Source organism: Cervus canadensis, chromosome 2 (genome assembly GCF_019320065.1).
Source record: "Cervus canadensis isolate Bull #8, Minnesota chromosome 2, ASM1932006v1, whole genome shotgun sequence".
NCBI lineage: Eukaryota > Metazoa > Chordata > Mammalia > Artiodactyla > Cervidae > Cervus > Cervus canadensis.
Window position 1 is genome coordinate 113,882,158 of NC_057387.1, and position 14,083 is coordinate 113,896,240.

A 14,083-nucleotide genomic window follows, 5' to 3' on the forward strand; every position below is an offset into this window, starting at 1 on the left:
AGGAGGGGGGTGGGGTGGAGGTGCCCACACCTAGAGGAATTATTTCCTGTGACTGGACCCAGCCTCTCCGGTGGGGCCACCCCGGGGACAGGACGACAGCAAAGGAACCTGAGACTGTTTTTAATCATCAGAGTGGTGCTGATGAGGCTCTGCCCTTTTCTGAAACTGTTATACACAAGTTCAGAGATAAAGCAAGTAGGAAATCTTGTTAGAAACCAAGATTGTTAAGACTAAGAGATAGGCAAACACAGCACCACAGCTGTTGAGTGCCAAGCCCGCACCCCTACATTGGAGCTGGAGATATCAGTATGAACTGATGATGTATTTTCTCACTTAAAAAAGTGTACTCTCAAACAAAAAAGGAAGCAGAGACATGGGTACAGAGAACAATCTAGTGGTCACCAGTGGGGAGAGGGGGAATAGAGGGGGAGGGCCCAAAAAAGGGTTGTTGTGGGATTACATGAAATCACAAAATCAAGACTGTGAAACGGTGGAAGGAAATTGTAAAGAGCCATAGTAAAGCACTGTGGTGTTGGAGAAGACGCCGGAGAGTCCCTTGGACTGCAAGGAGATCAAACCAGTCAATCCCACAGGAAATCAACCCTGAATGTTGACTGGAAGGACTGATGCTGAGCTGAAGCTCCAATACTTTGGCCACATGATACAAAGAGTTGACTCATTGGGAAAGACCCTGATGCTGAGAAAGACTGAAGGCAGGAGGAGAAGGGGGCAGCAGATGATGAGATGGTCGGGTGGCATCACCGAATCAATGGACATGAATTTGAGCAAGCTCCCGGAGATGGTGAAGGACAGGGAAGCCTGGCGTGCTGCAGTCCATGGGGTCACAAAGAGTTGGACACAACTTAGTGACTGAACAACAATAGGATTTTAAAAATCATTCGGTTTTAAAATGTTTTTTTAAAAAAAGAAAAAAGATGTCATATAAATAATCCATGAAAAAAAAAGTTTTGAAAGGTGTTCTCTAGATCTGCTATTGAAAAGACCTAAAAATAAAAACTAACCCGTGCGGTGGTGATGAGCAGCCAGACCGTGGCTTCTAAATTCCGCATCCGCTAAAGCAGCCAGGCCCCACCGAAAGCAGGGCAGGAAGCGTCTGAGTGAGGCTGGAGCTCCTTGCAGGCAGAACCAGGCCTCTTGACGCTTGCGCCCACCCGTCAGTCCTGACATCACGTAACAAAAGACAGCCAGGCAGCTGTCTCCAGACACGACTTCTGACGAAGAGGCAAAGGCTGGGCGGGAGGGGAGTCCCTCCAGCAGATGGAGCTGGAACACCTGGACGTCCCGCGTGGCGCAGGAGGGAGCCTCACTTCGCGTGACACACCAACAGTAACGCACACACAGACGGGCACGTAAGAGTCAAAACCATAAGCACAGAGGAAAACGCAGACGATGAGCTCATGAACTGGCAAAATTATCGGCAAAGACGCAACAGCCGGGCACTGGGGGCAGGAGGAGACCCGCTCCAGAGGGACTGGGGGCGTGCTCCGGGACTGACGGGACTATTCTGACCCTTGACCGTGGGAGTCACCACACAGCACCGTGTTTGTCAAAACTGTCAGAAGTGAAATTTGCTCAGTTGTGTCCGGCTCTTTGCGACCCCATGGACTATACAGTCCATGGAATTCTCCAGCCAGAACACTGGAGTGGGTAGCCTATCCCTTCTCCAGGGGATCTTCCCAACCCAGGGATGGAACCCAGGTCTCCCGCATTGCAGGCAGATTTTTCACCAGCTAAGCTATGAGGGAAGCCCCAAAACTTTCAGCACTACCCACTAAAGCGGGCGAGTGTTACTGTAATGAGTAAGGCGGGGGTGGGGGAGGAATCTGTACTTGCAAAGCCAGGAATGTTCTCCCGGAAAAAGGGAACTTTCAGAACAGCACGTGCGCCAGGAGCCAGTCTACGTGTAGAAAGGTAAATGTTTTTGCTGAGCTTACTGCTTCATCTACAGGACACACAGCAACTTGCTGGTAACCCTGGGCCTGTCCTGGGGGACAGAACAATGCCCAGCTCTCGTGTCCTCACTGTGTGTTCATTTTCTTCTCATGCGCCGTATTACTGGCACGATCACAATCGCTTAGACTAGGAAAGGCGCTTCTCGTCAGCACACCCAGGACCCAGGAGTGCCCAGGCCGGCCCCTCACCTGGAAGAGCCTCTCCTTCAGGCACATGGCGCCATAGCCCTCCCGGGCGCTGAGGTAGAATGTGCCCGTGAAGCTGGTACCGTCCGGCCACATGTAGGTGCCCAGGCCATGCCGGTGGTCCCGGTAGAACTGCCCGTGGTAGGACTGTGAACAGAGAGCGGGTGGCCGGTCTGTCCGAGGAGCCGCCCCTTACCGCCCCAGAACCTTCCAGAACGCCCTCCCGGCTGAGCCTCTGGGCCTGGGCCACGTGGACCAGGACTGTGGGGCTGCCCTGGGCTCACGAGGGGCGGTCACCGACTCACGCGGAGTGGGCGCCAGGCACACTTGGCCCCCCGGTGGCCATGCTGCCCCGTCTTGGCTCGGCGTCTGCACTGCCCGGGCTGGGGCATGACCTGTCTCCACGCGTGAGCCCTGGCCCCGGCTGGCCCAGGGAGTGGGGGGCCACCAGCCCTGGGGTCACCAACCTGGCCCTGACTTAAGACCCCTGGCTTCTGAGGCCACGCACATGGGCTGCTCTGTGCTCTGGTCCCGAGCCCCTGGGGGGTGGGGTCTGATGGAGACACCCCTCCAATGGGACCCCAGGAGGGAGAAAGAACGCAATGTCCATCCTAGGCACTTCTCAGCCACTAGACCTGACTCTCACGTGTCAGACTGCTGCCTTCCACACCAGAAGCAGGCGGACCAGGTGCTCAAGTGGCTGGTGGTCGTACTCACAGACCCCTCGCCACCCCCCGCACCAGCAGGCCAGTGACTGCCGCCTGCCCAGTGCCCCCTGTCGTCCTCTGGCGAAGGAGACAAGTCCCCACGGGTAGGTGGTGCCCTGACCCCAGCCTCCCTGGCACAAGTGGCCAAGCAGAGGACTCCCACCCCCGGCCCAGCCCTGATTCGCAATTGGCCACAGGACCCATCCCCGAGTCACACCAGTGTCCACGGGCCTCTTCTCTCTTGCAGGAGGCTGGGACCCCAACACCATCCCCTCTGCTGGATGTCAGGTCAACCTTGGCCGCCCCCAGGGTGGTGGGAAGAAGCGACCTGATGGAGTCATGGGAGCCCCTGGATCCAGCCAAGCCTGGGGCCCCAGGACCCCGGTGACGGTCTTTCCAGGCACCACAGCCAAGAGAGGTGTTTTCCGGCTCATCGTTTCACTCCTAGAGTGGCCGGAGCAGGGACACGGAGAGCAGAGAGGCACCAGGCAGGAGACAGCCCATTGTCTGCCCACATCATTTCACTGGAATGATCTGGGGGGCGTACAGTTTACCCAACTGAAAGAAGTCCTGAGTGGCAGACCATCTGTGTAGGCCTGTAGGGAGAACCTAAGCCTTGCTCTTCAGCTTGCCCGTAGAAGACGGGGTTTCTGTCCACCCCAGGAGGGCCCTCCCGATCCGTGCTCCACACAGACCAGGAGCCTCATCTAACCAGCCCGATGGGTGTGCTGGGGCCCGCTCTTCAAAGACGTTGCCCTCGGCCCCCACACCCTCTCGCCTTCCTACTCCCTCTGGTTCCAGAGCCACCATGGCGGCAGGAGCGTCTCCTCGGTGGACCCAGAGGTCCCCCCAGGCAGTACCGAAGCGGATGCTCCACTTGCCACCGTCTCCCTGCGCGGGGACATCTGGGGCAGCAGGCCCGGTCGGCGGGCCCCCAACCTCCACAACCGGGAGCTGGGGCTGTCTGACCACTGGACCCCACAGTGTTGGGGCAAAGAGAAGCCAACCGAGGACTAAAGCAGCAGAGGCTGAACAAAAGCAGTGCTGCGTCATCGACGGCACGGACCCTCGCACGCCGTGGCAGAAGCTCAGGTCCCGGCCTCTGTCCTCTGCTCTGGGCGTGCAGTCCAGGTGGGACTGGGCTGGGAGCCCTGAAGCTCCACCTGCGCCTGCAGCTGCTCCTGCCGCCCCGCCCTGCCCCCACCACTCCCCAGGCTCCAGCCCAAGACCCCTGCGCACCTCCTCCCGTCTCGTCCCTGAGCCGGGGAAGCTAAGCGCAGGAGGTCAGGGACTGGGTGAGGTACCCAGGCTGGGGCACCAAAACCAAGCAAACAGGGCCCCTGCGTGGAGAAGCGGGACAGAGCCGGGACCCCTCGCAGCCCCGGGGAGCCTGTGCCAGCCAGTGCCCGTCTCTCAGCAGGGCTTCGGGGCCACGGGTCCTGCCTTCTGGGTCCCCTGGGCTCCCCCAGATGCTTTTGTAACCCCCCAGATGCAGCCCTGCATTGCCTCCAGACGGTTTTTATGACTTGTAAGGAAAGACCAGGGCAAGCAGCGCGGAACCGCCAGCAGTGCAATTGCGGCTGGCAGGGAGGGACCCGCACACCGTGGGGAGCCTTGGGAGCCCAGCCCACGGAGGGAGGCGCACTAAGCCCGCAGGCCGCGGCACACTCCAGCTTCGCCACACGCGGCTGCTTCTCCCCCCGGGGACACCAGGTGGCGCCAACAGCTCCTGCCACGGGCCCCTCAGCGTCCCCGTGGTCCCCAAACTCCGCCTACCGCGGGCGCACAGAAGCCCGCGTTCACTGTCTTTAAGAAGATCCATTTCTTCTGCTTGAGCTTAAATACAAGACAGTGTCACCAGTATAAATAAACAATTCACTGCAGTAGTTCACAATTAAAAAAAACAAATTTGCCTAGATTAAGAATTTATCTTCTGGAGTCACCGTTTCCCAAGCTGAAGCCTGGGGACACCAGGTGAACCTCGGACGTGATCTCAGGAGTCTCCCTGGGTGCTGCTCACACAGGGATGTTTGCCTAGCCTCCTTCCGGATCCACAAGCTCACAGCACACGCCTCTTGAGAGAGGCGGGCCAGGGCTGGCCGAGAGGGAGGACTGGCCATTACCTCGCCCGTGGGCCAGGAGAACTCTCCGTATCCCAGCTTCATGTCCAGCCCGAACTCCCCTTGGTAGACGCAGCCGTCCTGCCACTCCTGCATGCCCTGGACCAGCTGGATGTAGGCCCCCTTCAGGTCCTGCTCCTTGAGCGGGCCCTCAGCCTCCTCTTCCTCCTCTGGGGCCTCCGGGAGGAGCCTAGGGAGAGGAAGGGGGCGGGGAGGGGAGCCCGATGCCGAACGAAGGTCTTCAGGGCCACCAAGTCCCGAGAACCGCACACCGTCGTGCTTCGACCGACAACCCCCAAGGCTGAGCAGGCAGCTGTCCCTGCTCTCCAGGGAGGGGAACTGAGGCACCGGGGCACGGAGCGTGCTCAGGGTGATGCAGGAAGCGGAGAGGGCAGTAAGTGTGCGGCTGTCTGACAAGGCTGAGGGCTGCTGTGCCCTCTGCCGCCCAGGGCAGCCCCACTGCCCGCGATCCGATGGCTGCCCCACCCCAGCTGTGCCCTGGGGAGGGGGGAGCTTGTCTGGAACCAATGGCTGTGCACTGGGGGGCTGGGTGGGGGCCTTGTCTGGAACCCGACGGCTGCCCCACTCCAGCTGTGCCCTGGGGGTGGGGGGCTCATCTGGGGGCCTCTCTACTTGGCTTGACATTCCATCTGGACAAGGACAGCGAGCTTCAGGCCTGAAAGGATCCAAGAGCAGCTTGAGAAACAGCAAGCCAATCACCAAGATGGACATGGGAGGATGCTGGCAGGGGTGGGCGTACAGCAAGGTGCAGAGCATGCACCAGGGCAGGTTGCCTCTTTGTTGCTCTTACTGTCTCAGAGTACACATCCTGACTTAAAGTGGGCCCGAGCCTAGACCATCACACACACCCCCACCTGTCTCCGAACTCTAAAGGGCTCTCTGGGTGCTGCAGTGGGGTGTCTCTGTGCTGGCTGGCGTGCACACACACGGGAGCCCTCAGGCTCTGAGCCCCTCCACCAGCTGGCCCTCAGATGCCAGCCGTGAGCCACAGACACTTTAACAAAGCACCTGCCCGACAGCAAAGGGCTACAGCTGCTGTGAACATGTGGTTATTTGTTTAAATAACCACATGGAAGGATATAGACCCTCATGCAACAATGATAAAGTCTGGGGGCTCAGAACTGGTTTGTTTCCCTTTTTCTTACCTGTAGCTGTGGGTTGAATTGTGTTCCTTCCCATGCACCCCGCACCCCAAATTCATATGTCAGAATTCTAACTCCCAGGGCCTGGCTGTGTGACTGTGTTTGGAGTCAGAATCGTCACAGACGCTGTCTCCAAATAATCACTTTATGTAAATAATCAAGTTAGAGGTCATGAGAGTGGGCTCTAGCCCAGTGTGACTGAGGTCCTTATATCAATAAAAGGGGAAGTCTGGACGCAGGGAAATTCACGGAGAGAAGACGAAGTGAAGACTCAGAGAGAGGACAGCCGTCTACAAGCCAAGGAGAGGGGCCAGCCCGATTCCACACTCTCGCGGGAGGGCTCCCACACCTTTTGGCGCCGAGCATGGAGCTCTCTAGGGTGCCGGCAGCCGCAGGCACGCTGCCGCCCTCCTCCACTTGGTTTTCAGAATTGCCAACCTCTGGGACCTCGTCATGTGGGACCAAGGAATAACGATATTCCATGTGTCTCCTCTTTGAACCTGGAAGCAAAGTCAGGGAACCACATTCTCCCTCGGGGTTCCTGGCGGGCGCTCAGACCGCCGACAGCACTGCGCGCCTCAGAGAAACAAGGACCCCTACCCTAACACGGCGGACGCCCGGATCCTGTTGGAACGCCACCCCCGCCCCGCCCCGTCCCAGGGAAACCCCCTCCAACGCCCGAGGGTGTCCCTGAAACCAAGGAAGACAGCCTGGGCCACCCTCCCGCGACCTTAAATTAGGGCCACGTTTTGGGCCACAGACAGCGGGCCCCTCCTCCCCCCGAGGGCCTCGGGAGACGGGGCGGCGAGGACACGGTCCCCACGCAAGCCCGCACATAAAACAGCCTCTCACGCACGTAGGGCCCCAAACCTCCTCTCCGCCCCTCCCAGGGAGAACGGCGGTCCGGGCCCAGGGGGCGTGGGGCCCACGCGCCGGCTCCCCGCCGCCACCTCCGCGGACCTCGGGGATGCCCCCGCTCATCCCCCTAACAGGGCCGCACCGAAGCTCAGAGAGTTCTCACCGACCGCACAGGGTCCGCGCGGGGATGTGGCCAACGCAGCGCAGCCGCGCCGGCCAGCCTGGTCTCTGCACCGCTCAGGGTGCAGAAGAGTCAGGTTTCCCTGGAGACCGGACCACCGCCCACGTGCCCGGGTTCCGCCAATCCCCGTCACGCCCCAGGGCCACACCCCCTGGCTCCTGGCCATGCCACGCCCCTCCAGGGCCACACCCCCTGGCGTCCCGGCGGGGCAGGGCTCCACTCTGTGACCTCACAGAGACCCCGCCCCAGCGCCCGCTCCCGCTCCCCGCCGAGACCCTCAGCCCAGGCTTGCTGAGCCCGGGTCGGCCGTCTCCACTAGGATACCCATCTCGAGGTCAAGAGGGGCACGGTGGGTCGGCCTCTGGATCAAGCCTCCCTGACTCCAGAGCCAATTGGTGGCTCTGTTAGTGTTTATGGAAGGCACCGAGCTCACAGCCTGGTGGGGGGACAAGATCGGGGGCAGCCGGGGTCACGGGGGAGCCTTTACGGGGAGAAGGTGCCTAGGTATAGTTTCGGGGGATGAGTAGGAGCTCTCAGAACAGAAGCGAGCACATTTCAAGGAACTGGACTAGAAGCAGCCGGGAACAGCGCGAGGGCTTTCCGCGGCTTCCTGGACAGAGGAGGGGTCTCTGGAGGCGCAGACCACCCCTTCTTAGGACAGTGGAAAGGGATGACAACAGCTGATGCCCTGGCCGCCCCCGCGAGCTGCAGTGGCCCGAAGGCGGCTGTACCCGGACCCCAGGGTTCGGGGATCGCTCCCCCCACCCTGCAGTCTGTCTCCCAATTCATCTCTTCTCCCCTCAGCCCCTCAGCACCAACTGGGCTCCTAGAGCCCTTCTCTACCTCTTAATCCTTCCCCTCACGTCCCCTCTTTGCCCTGCTCCAGGTATCACTTGTGAAGCTGAGCAGAGACAAACAGAGCCACCTTTAAAATTTGTTTCTGAAAAGAGAAAGAAAAAGTCACCTAAAACTTCCTGTCAGAGTTCTAAAGAATAGCAAGGAGAGATAAGAAAGCCTTCCTCAGTGATCAGTGCAAAGAAATAGAGGCAAACAATAGACTGGGAAAGACTAGAGATGTCTTCAAGAAAATTAGAGATACCAAGGGAACATTTCATGCAAAAATGGGCTCAATAAAGGACAGAAATGGCAGGGACCTAACAGAAGCAGAAGATATTAAGAAGAGGTGGCAAGGATACACAGAAGAACTGTACAAAAAAGATCTTCACGACCCAGATAACCACGATGGTGTGATCACTCACCTAGAGCCAGACATCCTGGGATGCGAAGTCAAGTGGGCCTTAGAAAGCATCATTACAAACAAAGCTAGTGGAGGTGATGGAATTCCAGTTGAGCTATTTCAAATCCTGGAAGATGATGCTGTGAAAGTGCTGCACTCAATATGCCAGCAAATTTGGAAAACTCAGCGGTGGCCACAGGACAGGAAAAGGTCAGTTTTCATTCCAATCCCAAATAAAGGCAATGCCAAAGAATGTTCAAACTACCACACAATTGCACTCATCTCACACAGCAGCAAAGTAATGCTCAAAATTCTCCAAGCCAGGCTTCAGCAATATGTAAACTGTGAACTTCCAGATGTTCAAGCTGGTTTTAGAAGAGGCAGAGAAACAAGAGATCATTGCCAACATTCACTGGATCATCAAAAAATCAAGAGAGTTCCAGAAAAACATCTGTTTCTGCTTTATTGACTATGCCAAAGCTTTTGACTGTGTGGATCACAATAAACTGTGGAAAATTCTCAAAGAGATGGGAATACCAGACCACCTGACCTGCTTCTGAGAAACCTGTATGCAGGTCAGGAAGCAACAGTCAGAACTGGACATGGAACAACAGACTGGTTCCAAATAGGAAAAGGAGTATGTCAAGGCTGTGTATTGTCACCCTGCTTATTTAACTTCTATGCAGAGTACATCATGAGAAACGCTGGGCTGGAGGAAGCACAAGCTGGAATCAAGATTGCCGGGAGAAATATCAATAACCTCAGATATGCAGGTGACACCACCCTTATGGCAGAAAGTGAAGAAGAACTAAAGAGCCTGTTGATGAAAGTGAAAGAGGAGAGTGAAAAAGTTGGCTTAAAGCTCAACATTCAGAAAACTAGATCATGGCATCTGGTCCCACCACTTCATGGCAAATGGATGGTAAAACTGTGGCTGACTTTATTTTTCTGACCTCCAAAATCACTGCAGATGGTGACTGCAGCCAGGAAATTAAAAGACGCTTACTCCTTGGAAGGAAAGTTATGACCAACTTAGACAGCATATTAAAAAGCAGAGACACTACCTTGTCCACAAAGGTCTGTCTAGTAAAGGCTATGGTTTTTCCAGTGGTCATGTATGGATGTTAGAATTGGACTATAAAGCTGAACGCCGAAGAATTGATGCTTTTGAACTGTGGTGTTGGAGAAGACTCTTGAGAGTCCCTTGGACTGCAAGGAGATCCAACCAGTCCATCCTAAAGGAGATCAGTCCTGAGTGTTCATTGGAAGGACTGATTTTGAAGCTACAACTCCCATACTTTAGCCACCTGATCCGAAGAGCTGACTCATTTGAAAAAACCCTGATGCTGGAAAAGATTGAGAGCAGGAGGAGAAGGGGACGACAGAGGATGAGATGGTTGGATGGCATCATCGACTCAATGGACATGGGTTTGGGTGAACTCCGGGAGTTGGTGATGGACAGGGAGGCCTGGCATGCTGTGGTTCATGGGGTCGCAAGAGACGGACACGACTGAGCGACTGAACTGAACTGAATTGTTGTGGGTTGAGCAGTGGTCCCCCCGCCCCCCGGCCCCACAAATGATAAACTGAAGTCCTAACCCCTGAGAATGAACCTTATTTGGAAATAGTGTCTTTACAGATGTAATTGAGTAAAGACCAAACAACTGGTGTCCTTACAAGGACAGGGGGATTTGCAGACAAAACACAGAAAAATATATTTCTGTTGTTTGAAGCCTACTGGTTGGTTGTGATGCTTTGTTACATTCAGCTCAGTTCAGTTCAGGTGCTCAGTTGTGTCTGACTCTTTGTGACCCCATGGACTGCAGCACGCCAGCCTTCCCTGTCCTTCACCATCTCCTGGAGCTTGCTCAAACTCATGTCCATCGAATTGGTGATGCCATGCAACCATCTCATCCTCAGTCGTCCCCTTCTCCTCCTGCCTTCAATCTTTCCCGGCATTAGGGTCTCTTCCAATGAGTCAGTTCTTCACATCAGGTGGCCAAAGTATTGGGAGTTTCAGCTTCACCATCAGTCCTTCCAATGAATATTCAGGACTGATCTCCTTTAGGATGGACTTGTTTGATCTTCTTGCAGTCCAAGGAACTCAAGATTCTTCTCCAACATCACTTCAAAAGCAGTTCTTTGTTACACTGATTCTAGGAAACTCACATGCTGTGCTGTACTCTGTTGGTCCCAACTCTTTGAGACCCCACAGACTGTAGTCTGCCAGGCTCCCTGTCCATGGGATTGCCCAGGCAAGAATACTGGAGGGGGTTGCCATCTCCTCCTCCAGGGGATCTTCCCTGTCCAGGGATGGAACCAGCATCTCCTGCACCTCCTGCGTTGCAGGCAGATTCTTCACCACTGAGCCACTGGGGAAGCCCCAGGTAACTCACATGAAAGACTCTATAAACAACAGGTAACAGTATTTTTTAGCAAACCTTACAATTTCAGAAGACTGACAAAGCAATTCTAAATACTAACATGTGGCCACAAAGGAAAAGGTGTTCTGGGAGCTTCTATAAACTGGAAAAAACAATATAAAATGCTGAAATGTTGTTTATGTTCATAAGAATATGTGCACTGGTATTTTTAAAAAAACAAAGATTAAAAAGCCTTATTTCCATAAATTGATACAAATCCTACAATGATACTAAAGAATATATCCAAAAAGAAAATTTTCATAGGAACAATACGTTAATATTCATTGACAATATTCAAGAATAATAGTTTTTAAAGTTTTTGGTGAATTGGTAAACTTGATAAAAATTCAGCAAATTGACCTTTAGGACGACTGGTTTTCAGCATGTTAGTTGCTCATGTTACCAGCCACAGTGTTTGCAAACCTGAAAATGCTGGCTGAACCTATCATAGTTATGAAATTCAGTGAAGTATGACTGATGACATGCGGATGGGGAAGCAGAGTTATGTTTCTATTAAAATTCAGCTGAAGGCTTGGAAAAGTCAACAAAAGTCACTTTATAAAACTGCAATCAAAATTAGATGCATGTGAGACAACTGTAAAGGATTTACGGGGGGAAAAAAATCTTTTAAAAAATTCCAAAAGGATTCTTTCAGCAGATTGTTTCTCAAGTGCTTTTAAGTTCACAGGAAGAAAGGACGGGAAACTGGAAGGCACAGCCAGGAGCCAAGTGCGCTATGAGCAAAGCCTCTGCTGACCCAGAGAGAAAAGCTTTAAGTGGCTTTTCTTTTTTTTAAGTGGCTTTTTATATTGACCAAATCATGCTTAGATTTTTGTCTTGTATCAGAATCACTGGAGCGCATGGTAACACGTAGCTTCCTGCGTCTCACTCCTAGAGCTTCTGGTTCAGCAGGTCCGGACTAGATAGACCCTGAGAATGTGCATTCCTACCATGTTCCCAGATGCTGCTGAAATTTGGACCACACTTTGAGAACCACTGGGCCAAGGCCTAGTGGGCAGCTGGTTTCAACTGAAAAAAATGCCCAACCTGAGAATCTTGAGTTATGTTTTCAGTTCAGTTCAGTCGCTCAGTCGTGTCCAACTCTTTGCGACCCCATGGACTGCAGCACACCAGGCCTCCCTGTCCATCACCAACTCCCGGAGTTTACCCAAACTCATGTCCATTGAGTTGGTGATACCATCCAACTGTCTCATCCTCTGACGTCCCCTTCTCCTCCTGCCTTCAATCTTCCCCAGCATCAGGGTCTTTTCCAATGAGTTAGTTCTTCACATCAGGTGGCCAAAGTATTGGAGTTTCAGCTTCAGCATCAGTCTTTCCAATGAATACTCAGGACTGATTTCCTTTACAACCCACTAATGGATCCTGCCGACCTGCTGAATCAGGACCAACATTCAGAAACTCAATGCTTTAAAAAGTGTATTCTGGCTGCAGTGAGAAAGGCTAGAAGGCTCCCTGCACGAGTATGGTGTCAAGTCCAAAAGAGTGTCCTGTAAACAAACATAGCAATCAAGGGAGAGAATGGACTTGAGATACTCAGCATGAATTGTTACCCATTCATTAACTCAAGGTGGTGAAAGGAGTGTGAGGTTATAAGTTAAAAGGCCTTGGAACAGAAAACTCATCTCAGACATCCAACAATAAAGGATGACTGGCTGGCTCAGGAAACCAGAGTCCAGAAGCTGGAGGCTCTTCAGGTTTGGTTTGCTTCAGTACCCAAGTGTCATTGAGGATGGTTTCTTCCATGTGGTTTCATCCAAGGCTGGTTTCCCTTTGTGGTCATAAGGACAGGACAGGTTTCCAAGCCCCTCTCCCATCTTTGGTTCATGAAAAAAAGTGAAGTCGCTCAGTTGTGTCCGACTCTTTGTGACCCCATGGACGGTAGCCTACCAGGCTCCTCCATCCATGGGATTTTCAAGACAAGAGTACTGGAATGGGTTGCCATTTCCTTCTCCAGGGGATCTTCCCAACCCAGGGATCAAACCCGGGTCTCCCAGTTGTAGGCAGACGCTTTTACTGCCTGAGTCACCAGGGAAGTCCTCTTTGGTTTCTATGACAGCCCAAACCCTGCCCTAAAGCAATCATGGGGATAGATGTCACTGACTGGAGTGTCATCAGAAGCCTGATTCTGGAGCTGGGGGACCAGTACTCCCACCTAGCTGGATGGCTCCTGTGAACTCTGGGGAAATGGGAAATGAGAAACCCATTCAGGAAAAGTCAGAATCCCTCCTTAGGGCACAGAAAGGGACGTGGATGCTGGAAATTAGGTGATGTCTGGACCTACAGCCAGTGAAGACCTGGTTACAGACCAACATTTCAATCTTCAGCTCAAGAGAGAGCACCAAGTAGCAAAAAATATCTGACAGTTACCAAGCTTGGTAGCTTTGGCTGGAATGGAGAGAATTGAGGTCACCCAGAAAGACTGCAGAGGTTCATTTTACGAGTAGTGTGTGTTCATATGTGTGTGTGGGGGGGGGGGGGTAGGGAAGTACTAGAGCAGTGGTCTCCAACCTTTTCGGCACCAGGGACAAGTTTCATGGAAGATAAGTTTTCCATGGGCTGGGGTTGGGGGTTTGTTTGGGATGATTCAAGCACATTACATTTCTTGTGCCCTTTATTTCTAACCTAATGCTGCCACTGAGCTGATAGGAGGTACTAGCCCATAGGCCAGAGGTTGGGGATCCCTACACTGGAGAAAAATTTCTGGTCCAACAGATTGAAAATCAGAAATGTTTCAATATTATTAGAATAGAATTGAAACACCAATAACTAGATGCATACACAACTGCAAAACAGCTAATTTTCAGTGAAACCGGCCCCTGAAAGACACTGGACATCAGAAAAATCTGTTGAAGAGGTCTTCTTAAGTGGAAACTGTGTAACTCTTTAAAGCTACAGTAATAACCCAAAAAAGAGGAAAAATCACAGAAAAACTCGTCTATGAAAAATGGAAATACTAAAGGTAAATAGCTTTATTTTATATATCCATGTTTTACAATAAAATAAAATGCAGAAATGACACAGAGTGATTTATTAGGAAGCAGAGAACATAAAGGAATAAACATAAAGCTGTACTAAGGGGAAGGACTGATGCTGAAGCTTTAACTCCAATACTTTGGCCACCTGATGCAAAGAACTGACTCGTCTTTAAAGACCCTGATGCTGGGAAAGATTGAAGGCAGGAGAAGGGGACGACAGAGGATGAGGTGGTTGGATG

At 53.1% G+C, this 14,083-nt stretch overlaps 1 protein-coding gene across 1 annotated transcript in view; it reads right to left on the reverse strand.

Moving 5' to 3' along the window:
- Positions 1-8,128, reverse strand: part of ANKMY1 (ankyrin repeat and MYND domain containing 1) — a 55,005-nt gene extending 46,877 nt beyond the window's left edge. Inside the window, exons 1-4 of the mRNA XM_043462167.1 lie at positions 7,150-8,128; positions 6,499-6,649; positions 4,990-5,176; positions 2,163-2,306 (exon numbers count right to left, since the gene is read on the reverse strand). Of these exons, the coding sequence (XP_043318102.1) occupies positions 2,163-2,306; positions 4,990-5,176; positions 6,499-6,649; positions 7,150-7,354 (687 nt within the window). The 5' untranslated portion in view covers positions 7,355-8,128. The remainder of the gene's footprint in view (positions 1-2,162; positions 2,307-4,989; positions 5,177-6,498; positions 6,650-7,149) is intronic.
- Positions 8,129-14,083: the final 5,955 nt, after the last annotated feature.